General features: G+C 50.7%; 1 protein-coding gene across 2 annotated transcripts; it reads right to left on the reverse strand.

Annotated features, from left to right (window-relative positions):
• Positions 1 to 198: 198 nt before the first annotated feature.
• Positions 199 to 5,710, reverse strand: Pex11g (peroxisomal biogenesis factor 11 gamma). 2 transcript variants are annotated; one of them, XM_020175656.2, is made up of 5 exons: positions 5,610 to 5,710; positions 4,336 to 4,524; positions 2,906 to 3,084; positions 1,319 to 1,381; positions 199 to 852 (listed from the first exon to the last, which is right to left on the reverse strand). In XM_020175656.2, the coding sequence occupies exons 1-5, from the start codon at positions 5,667 to 5,669 to the stop codon at positions 618 to 620; spliced, it is 726 nt and encodes a 241-aa protein (XP_020031245.1). In that variant the 5' UTR covers positions 5,670 to 5,710; the 3' UTR covers positions 199 to 617. The 2 variants fall into 2 exon arrangements, with proteins under 2 accessions (XP_020031245.1, XP_073910316.1); XM_074054215.1 differs by lacking the exon at positions 4,336 to 4,524 and having other exon boundaries at positions 5,610 to 5,703.
• Between the last annotated feature and the right edge of the window lie 4,009 nt (positions 5,711 to 9,719).

Here is a 9,719-nt window from a genome sequence, read left to right on the forward strand (position 1 = left end):
GGGGATGGAGATGGCCCTTGAGGGGGCAGCGCTTGCTCAGAGATGGAAAAACCAGCAGGCCAAGGGTGCTGCAGAGGGTGGGTGAGGAAGTGTGGTTTCCAGCTGCAACTCTGTCCCCCTGTGTGAGTGAGCCAGCCAATGTGGGCCCAGGTCAGAGGAGGGCCAGGAGCCACCAATGAAATCATCTCACGCCATGGCTAGCACCAGCACCAGGATATTTAATTCATTCTCATTCCAGCTCCCCAGGGATATTTGATCCTCACTGCAGCTTCCCCAAGGCCCCTACCCGAGGCCTGATTTGTGTCTCCTGCCTTTATTCGGACACGAAGTTGGCCAGTGGACAACTGAGAGGCTCTGCAGAAGCCCCCAAGGGCCTTTTCAAGCTCTTCCTGGAGCTCGGTAGTCCTGGGGTCCTCCCCTTTCTGCTCCCACAAAGACAGTTCTCCCACTGTGCCCCTGCCTGGGCTTGGGGGACCCCATACCAATCGCTCCTCCCTCCCCACCCATGGGCTTGCACCAGGACTGCTCAGTTAACGACGCTCCCCTGGCCTGCGGCCTTGCTCTGGGAAGGGGCCCTCCATCAGGATCTGGCTGTGTCCACTGCTCCTTGGGCCATGTCAGGGGCTGGTAGCCTCAGCCTGGCCGTTGGCCCGGGCTGCCTGGTAGATGCTGAGTAGGGAGGAGATGGTGCCCATGAGGCCCACCAGCCATGGGGGAAAGCGGCCAGCCCACAGGATGCCCTGGGGCAGCCAGTGCACAGCATTGGCCAGGTCAGCCAGGTTGCTGAGGAGCGTCAGCACCTCCGACTGCATCCGTGCCTCCATGGCCCTCCGCTTGCTCCGGGGCAGCCGGCTGTGGGGGCAGAAAGGAGCTGCCTACCTCTGCCCTTCCTGTGACTCTGGCAGCCCCAAGCCCTCAGGTGGACAAGGGAATGATCACAGAGCCTGCCTGTGAGTAGGAAGGGCTGGTGGGTCCAAGGTGGCCACCCTCCAACTCTGAGGCAGATATATCAGGGCTTGTCACAACCCCCACAGCCTCAAACCCACACCTCCACCGTCCCAAACTCCTGGACATGAACAGGGAAGGTGGGACTGGGGGTGCAGGGTTTTTACAGGATGAAACAGTGACGGGATCGTCTTCCCTGCTGGGGACACAGCATTCTAACAAGCCTCCTCGGTAAAAGGTATGACTTCCCACCCAGAGGCTAAGATAAGGCCCTGTGACCTTATGCACACCCAGACCTCCACAGGGGTATAGGGCTCAGTTCCTCAGTAGTGGTCACTCTGGGCACCTCCCTTGTGAGGTCGGGACACCATACCTGGTGAAGGTGGCCGTGGAGCTCCTCAGCTTTTGCTTCAGCCTCAGCATTGTCCATGATGACCTGGAACACAGGAGGCCACGGGGACACCTCTGCCATAGCAGTGGGACAGGCAGGGCAGGGCAGAGGACCAAGCTCCCAAAGGCCACCACCTTAGTCACAAGGTTACTGCAAACCCCACAAAGCTCTGGGACAAGCACCCTTCCTTCTCCCTGCCATCAGTAGTCCTGCACTCTCCTGGATGGAGCCCGCCAGCACCACATCATGGACCTACCTGGCGGGGTAGACGAGGCCAACAGACACAGCCCTGGGCACCTACCCTGAAGTCCCTAAGCATTTGGGGAAGGGTGGCACTGGACACAGGGAGAGACGGGCAGGCTCCAGCAACAGACATGGTGACCTTCAGGGTACTTCTGAGACCAAGAAGAAACCACAGCCGTGGCACACAGACCTCAGGAGACAGGCCAAGCCTGTCCACAGAGTGTACAAAGGCTTGGAAAAGAATCAGGAAATCTAAACACCTGGGGTCTCTGGTGGGGCGGGGGGTTATAAGAATCCTCGTTTGGGTTGTCTGTTTTCCAGACTGTCCATAAGCATAAAATCGGCATCAGTATGACCACTGGAGGTCAGTGCCTTGCCTGGGACAAGTGACAGTAGAATCAAGAGGGAGCAGCCGCCCTCTGCGAGGTGAGGTAGGGACAACTGCACCTCACCCTGGGGACCCAAGAGGCCTTCTCTGCCACTGAAACATGGGGCCTCCACTGCTTATGTATTTTGGGTGGAAGACTCTGAACACTGACTCAGCAGCTCTGTAAAGAGAACACCATTGCTGTAATGTTCTGAAAGCATGTTTTTGGGCGCATGGAGCCAGTCATGAAACTGCTGGCAGTCTTCCTTGGCAATTCTGCTGGTGACAAGACAAGTAGGACTCAGGACCCAAGGAGAGGCCACCACATCAGCTGCTTCTCTCCAGGACCTGGAGTTACTTCCTCTTCCTGGGTCAAATTTGCAGAATTACAGCCCCTTCCCCAAGAAGTTCATGTCCTAATCCCCAGAACCTGTGAGTATGTTCCCTGTCATGCTCATGGCAGGAAGTTCTCTGCTGATGGGATCAAGAGAAGGACTGGGGATCACCTGAGGCCAAATGCCATCACAGGGTCCTCGTAAGAGGCAGGGAGACTGTGAGACACTGAGTTGCTGCTCTAAAGAGGGAGGATGGGCCGTGAGCCAAGGGATATGGGGCCTTTAGGAGCCGGAACGGGCAGGACACGGGTCCTCCCTGGAGCCTCCAGCCCTGCTGCTCCTGGACTTTAGCCCTATAAAACTGACTCAAGGCTTCTGACCTCCAGGACAATGAGATAACAAATTTGTGTTGTTTAAAACTACCAAATTTGTGTTCACTTTTAACAGCAGTTATTGGAAGCAAACATTGTGGGGTCAAACAAAAGGAGGAAAATGCCAAAGCATGAAGAACCCATACCCTTTTCCTTTGCCTAAAGTAACCTACAAGGGGTGGTGTCCCTGCAGCCCTGCCAAGGAGACACCACCCAGGGAACTCAGGTGCTCCCTCTGGCTGATGTCACTCACCTGGCAATCCCCAGGAGCAGGGAGAGGCCCCAGAGGGCTGTGCTCAGTGTCCACCACCGGGCAGAGTCCACATGGAGGACTTTGGCGTCGGCAGCCCAGGCCACATGCTCACATGGATAGTACAGCTGGTCGGCGATATTGCCCACGATGGAAAGCCAGCGGACAAAGATGTCCTCTTCCTGCAGGACCAGGAGAGGGGGATTGGTAGGCAGTTGGGCCTACCCACTGCCCATTTTAGGATGGGGCCACACCAAGTGGTGGTGAGATTTCTCCCCACTACAATCTGTGGCTCGTGTGCAGGCCTGGCAGGCTGTCCCATAAGAGGGAGGCAGGGAGGTCAAAGTCAGAAACTTCAGCAAGGCGCTGCAGAAGAAAGAGGCTGCTGGGCTGCGGGGTCCCATCAGATGGAGTAGCAGATCTCACTCAGCTGGGCAATGGGATTCCCTGGAGGGAATTTAAAAACCCTGTGCCTTGATGCCAGCGCTAAGGATTCTGCCTCTTGAGGTCTGCAGTATGCCCAGCTCTAATTTTATTTTATTTATTTTTGGTAGGGCTGAGGTTTAAACTCAGGACTTCACACTTGCAAAGCAGGCTCTCTACTACTTAAGCCACACCTCCAGTCCATTTTGCTCTGGTTATTTTGGAGATAGGGTCTATAAGAACTATTTGCCCTAGCTATCCTCAAACCATTATCCTCCTGATCTCAGACTCCCAAGTAGTTAGGGTTACAGGCATGAGCCACCTGCACACGGCTGAATTTTTTTTTTCAACTTCCCAGGGGATTCTTATAAATGGCCAAGTTGGGACACCTGTATCACACCCTTTCTGGAGGTTCCTGCACAGGGGTCTCAGGTAAAGATGTAGGGTGCAGGACCCTAGGTACAGAGCAGGGGAGGCCACACCAAGACCAGGCAAGATGGTGCAGCAGGGAAGTGGTACTGGCTACCACACAGCAGTGCAACAGTTGTGGCTCACACCTGCCACCCTAGCTACTTGAGATTAGGAGCTGAGATTAGGAGCATCAAGGTTTGAAGACATCCCAGACAACAGAAAAAAACTAGGCATGGTGGCACACACCTGCCACTCAGTAAATAAAAGAAGATCGTGGCTGGCCTAGGCAAAAAGCTAGATGCTAGCTCCAAAATAATCAGCACAAACAAGGGCTGCAGGAACAACTCAAGTGATAGTGCACCTGCCTAGCAAGCATGAAGCCCTTAGTTCAAACCCCAGTACCACAAAGAGAAACTTATAATAAACTCAAATTTAAATTTAAATGAGAACATTTGATCATCTCCAAAAGAAAGTAAAATTAAAAAATAAGTCAGCTACCATGAAGCATTTTGGGGCAAGTCCATAAAACACTGACCGAGGCCCCAGCCTCCCTGAGGTCTGCCCCGCCCCCCTCCATACAGCCCCATGAGCCCTTTTACCTCTGCCCCCAGGCCATACTGCCTAGTGTAGACAAACATGGCCAGGTCATCAAAGAGTCGCAGAACAGTCCTGCAGTGGCTGAGTTGGGCAGACACCGCCAGCAGGCGCGTCCCCACTTCCAACCTGTCAGGACATTGTTCAACCAGGACCCCACCAACCAGCTGACAGCAGTACCCCAATGTTCGGACCTGTGGGAAACCAAAAGCAGTCAGCATGGCCTTGTCCCTGGTGGGTTGAGCTGGATTACCCCCAAACTGGCCTAGGGCCCTACAGGATTGTGAACCCAGGAAGATTCTAAATCGACAAGCTTCTAACAAAAAAAAGTTCTTATAGCTGGGCACAGTGGCTCACAGCTGTAATCCCAGCTACTCAGGAGGCAGAGAACAGGAGGATCATGGTTCGAACCCAGCCACGGGCAAATAGTTTGTGAGACCCTATCTCAAAAAAAAAAAAGAAAGAAAATCACAAAAAAGGGCTGACAGAGTGGCTCAAGGTGTAGGCCCTGACTACCACAGAAAAAAAAAGAGAGATTCTTATGAGACAAAAAGAGAAACACGACATCAGTGTTCAAAATGAGCAAATGGAGAGTCTAACAAGAGTGCCAGCTTGTGCTAGCTTGTGTTGCCAAGGGGCACAGTCTTTGGGGACAGATGTGACAGGAACGTTGAAAACAAAACTATTTGTCACCTCTTTTGCCAGTAGGCAGGACAAGGCTGAAATGTATATCTGCATGTACCCGGCAGGGCCAGGCTAACCTGGGTGGAAGGCAGGGAGCACCATCTGGCCTCAATTCAGTGGACAAAACAAAACCGTGGTTGAATTACTTGAGTGGGAAGGAACCCATTCAATAAGTGATTTGGAGCACCGTGAAACAGATCAGGCTCACCACCCTTATGTCTTTCACTATTTTATCTACTTTTCAGAAATTTCTGCTTCCAAGTCAGGCATGGTGGTACACACCTGAAATTCCAGCACTTAGGAAGCCCAAGTAAAGGGGATGTGGTCAGAACCTAAGTGTCCAGCCCTATGGGGAGCCCTGCAATATCGCAAGTCCGTGTATGAGACTGTCCAGGACGACCCAGGGACGAATTTCGGGGTTCTGGTCAGATCTCTAAATGTCCAACGCTAGGGGACGGCGTTTGAGCCTCGCTAGGACAGGACCTCCGTGACTGGGGATCCTGAGCCACACCGCCCCCTCTGTGGCCTCAGTTTCCCCATCTCTGAGCTTTGACGGAACTCCAGGACTCCGGCCCCGCCTCGGCCCCAGCCTCACCAGGCGGTCCCGGCCCCTGTACGACTCCAGCGCAGACGCCAGACCATCCAGCGCCGCCATGGCAACTCCGCCGTGACGTCAGCTCGACGTCAGGGGGCGGGGCCAGGCCACGTCCTGGGAAGGTGCGCGCACGCGCGTTCTGCGCAGGCGCGGTTGCCGCCCTTTGTCCCTGAGATGGCCTTTGGTGAGTTTGCAAATGTGAGGGGCCACCTGTGTCCTCCCCTGGCCATTGGACCCAAAATGACCCTTGGAGCTTGCTGCAGTTTGTCCCATGGCGGCTTGACCAACCCACATGCAAAAAGTAAGCTTCATGAGGGATCGTTAGGCATTAAGAAAATGCACAGATCATTGCAGAAGAATAGACAAGGATCTGGAAACCCAGTTTTTTCTCCAAGGAAAGATGACTGGGCTAAAAGTTACATTTTGTAACTTTTGAGTTCTGTGCAATACACAGATTATCTCATCCGAAAAATAAATAAATAAATAAGAATTTTCATGCCAGGTACCGGTGGCTCATGCCTGAAATCCTAGCTATTCAGGAGGCAGAGATCAAGAGGGTTGTGGCTCGAAGCCAGCCAGGGCAAATAGTTCATGAACCCCTATCTCAAAAAAAAAAAAAAAAAAAAAAAAATCACAAGAAAGGCTGGTGGAGTGGTTCAAGGTGTAGGCCCTGAATTCCGACCCCAGTACTGGGAAAAGGAAAAAAAAAATTTTTTTTCAAAAAGTTAACACCCATTTCTTCCTTTTTTCTTTTGCTGTGGGACAAATCGTTGTATGAACTTTATCATTTAAAGATGCATAATCTGGTAGCATATAGTATATTTACAACCATTGCCCCTTGTTAATTTCAAAGTATTTTCATCACTCCTAAAGGAGACCCTTGTAGATGGCAGAATATGCCACCACAAAATATACCATATTGGCATAAGGCTTATTTTGAGCCGAAAACAATTGGAAAGAAGTGTACATGGGAAAAGCTCTCTGCTCTCCCTGTTTGACCAAAAGAAAGGTATAAGTTCACAAAGGTGTCCCTTCCCTCTCTCCCAGGAAGGACAAGGTTGATTAGCAGAGACAGCCTTTATCTACCATTATCTCCCTACCCAGAATTGCCATCCCTGGAGACTCAAAGTCCTACTTCTTTGTCTCATCACTTCTCCAAGAATTTACTGTTCTTGGTTGAAGATGTCGTATAAGCCCAAGTGCTAACCTACCTCTTGAGAATTACACATTTCTCTGGATCCCTGGATATCATGAGCTATACATGTTAATGAATGTTTGTTTTTTTCTCGTTAATTTTTTTTCTTTCGATACTGGGGTTTGAACTCAGGGCCTACACCTTGACCCACTCCACCAGCCCTTTTTTTGTGATGGGTTTTTTTGAGATAGGGTCTTACGAACTATTTGCCTGGGCTGACTTCAAACCACGATCCTCCTGATCCCTGCCTCCTGAGTAGCTAGGATTACAGGCATGAGCTACCAGCACCAGGCAATTGTTAATTCTTTTGTTACAAGACTTCATGCTAGCTATGAACTAAGGGTAGAAACAAAAAAAAAAAAATTTTTTTTTCTCAACCGTCTGTTCCCATTAGAGAGTTATCTGTTTCCTCTATACCCCCAGTTCCTGGCAACTATAAATCTGTTTCTCTCTCTCTCTCTCTGTCTCTCTCTCTTTCTCTCAACACACTGTAACGCAGGCTGGCCTTGAACTCTAGATCCTCCTACATGTCATCTCATGGGATCCCCCTGATCACACCCTCCCAGGCATTTCCTGTTGCTTCATTTTTCTCCTTAGCTTGTAACATTATTTATTTTTTTTTGTAACATTATTGTTATTAGTCAGTTTCATCACTGTAATGAAATACCTTACATAGACTATTTCTGGAGAAGAGGTTTATTTAGCTCACAGGGTTGGAGGTTCAAGGGCACGGCAGAGTCATCAGTCCAGTTCTCAGCTGCATTACATGACCTGTCACTGAGGAGCGCATATGCAAGAGCAAGCAGGTGATGACATCATGAACCCAGAGCAGAGAGAGGGCTGGAGGGGTCACACTTGCTTCTTTCGTAAGGATCCTCCAGCAAGAGCTACCCTCTAAGGACATGCCCCCAAAGACCCCAGGACCTCTTCTAGACCCACCTCCCAAAGGTCCCACCACCTCCCAACAGCACCCCCTGCAGGCCAAGACTATTCTGATCACAACGAACCCTTGGGGAACACTCAGCCCACACCCAAACAATAGCAGCTATCAAAATGTAACTTGTTTATTTATTCTTCAGTCTTTTTTCTGACCAGAATATGAACTCCAAGGCAGTAATTTCCATCTGTCCTATATCTCTACAGCCCGACACTAAGCAAATTTTCAGTAGGTTTTTCTTGGCTATACTAGAGTTTGAACCCAGGTCCTCACACTTTCTAGGCAGGTGTACTACCACTTTAGCCACTTCACCATCCCTTTTTTGTGTTGGGTATTTTTAAGATAGGGTCTTTTTTCCCCTTCCACCCAGGCTGATCTTGAGCTGAAGTCCTCCTGATCTCTGCCTCCTGAGTAGCTAGGATTACAGGCGTGAGGCACCAGTATAGGCCTCCTAGAGAGAATTTGTCCATTCCCAACTACAGGCGATTTGATTGGTGCTCACCATGGCTAGGCACAGAAAGCACCTGAAACAACCTAAATGCCCATCTACAGGGGATTTGGGGCTAACTTCAGTGACCTGGTCGGAACCTAAATGCCCAAGCTCAGAGGTTTGGTGGGTATGTGAAAGTCCAGCCAGGTTAGGCTGGCAGGAACAACATGTGCATCCAATGCTAAGGCATAGGGTTTGAACCTAGCTTGGACAGGGCCCCTGTCATGACCTGTAATAGGTTATCTTAGTCACCTTTCACTAGCTTCTTCCACATCCATCTCTGATCCTGACCTGTCTCCTACTCCACTTGCCCTCAAATGAACAGCCCACAAGCCCCCTGGTGCCAAGCAAGTCCCAGACTGATGTCAGCAGCAGCATCGACACATCTACTTGTCATATCCTCATTTGGGGACAGCCCTGCCATCCACCCAGTCATCCACCTACAGTCCCAGACACTATGCTCATCTTTTCCCCTATTCTCTCTGGCCAGCCCCCATTCTGGCTCACCTGACCCTGAGCCCCTGCTTTCCACATGACATCTCAAGCAACTTTTATTTTTTGCAGTGGTGGACATGGAACCCAGGGCCTTGTGCATGCTAGGTAAGTGCTGCTTGCCCGGCGCCTAGCTACTTGCCCAGCTGGAGCTGGAGGATGAGGACGGTTGCACAGCTATGTGAGTGTGCTTAACGCCACTGAACTGTACACTTAAAATGTGCCAGGCATGGTGGCTCATGTCTGTAATCCTAGCTACTCTGGAGACAGAGATCAAGAGGATGACGATTCAAAGCCAACTTGGGCAAAATGTTCTCAACTGATGGCTGGGTGCAGTGACATATGCCTGTCATCCCAGCTTTGTGGAAAGCACAAATAGGAGGATCTCCATCCAGGCCGGCCTGGCATAAAGCAAGATCCTATCTCAAAGAAAACCAACACAAGTACCAGGTCCCAGTGGCTCATGCATGTAATCCTAGCTACTTGGGAGGCTGAGATCAGGAAGATTACCATTCACAGCCAATCCAGGGAAACAGTTCAAGAGACCCCCATCTCAAAAATAGCCAGAGCAAAATGGACTGGAGGTGGGGCTTGAGCGGTAGAGTGCCTGCCTTGCAAGCACGAAGCCCTGAGTTCAATGGTTAGTTTTAGGTTCTATGTATTAATGCAGTTTAAAAAACAAACAAACAAAACAAAACCCGCAACAGCAATTTCTTTTTCTTTTGTGGTGCTGGGAATGGATCCCAGGGCCTTGATCACAGTAGGCAAGTGCTCTACCTCTGAGTTACACCCCCCAGCCCAGGAAAAGTAATTTCTACAAAAAATGAAATAGTACGTGGGTGATGGGGGCTGGAGAGAGAATAAATAACAGGTGCAAGGGTGCAGTTTGAAGGAGGAATAACTTCAAGTGCTACTTCCCTAGCTCATAGCTACTTGCACTGAGTTACATTCACTACCCAGCCCCCCAAGTGACATCCACCCAGTGCCTATCCCTGT

The sequence above is a fragment of the Castor canadensis genome, chromosome 14 (genome assembly GCF_047511655.1).
Source record: "Castor canadensis chromosome 14, mCasCan1.hap1v2, whole genome shotgun sequence".
Lineage (NCBI taxonomy): Eukaryota > Metazoa > Chordata > Mammalia > Rodentia > Castoridae > Castor > Castor canadensis.

Bases quoted from the DNA above. Each gene is read 5' to 3' on its own strand.
- Pex11g (XM_020175656.2), bottom strand. From the start codon at position 5,669: ATGGCGGCGCTGGATGGTCTGGCGTCTGCGCTGGAGTCGTACAGGGGC. The intron at 4,525-5,609 runs GTGAGGCTGGGG...GGTTTCCCACAG, and splicing joins ACAGGGGCCGGGACCGCCTG to GTCCGAACATTGGGGTACTG. The intron at 853-1,318 runs GTATGGTGTCCC...CTGCCCCCACAG, and splicing joins TCCACGGCCACCTTCACCAG to CCGGCTGCCCCGGAGCAAGC.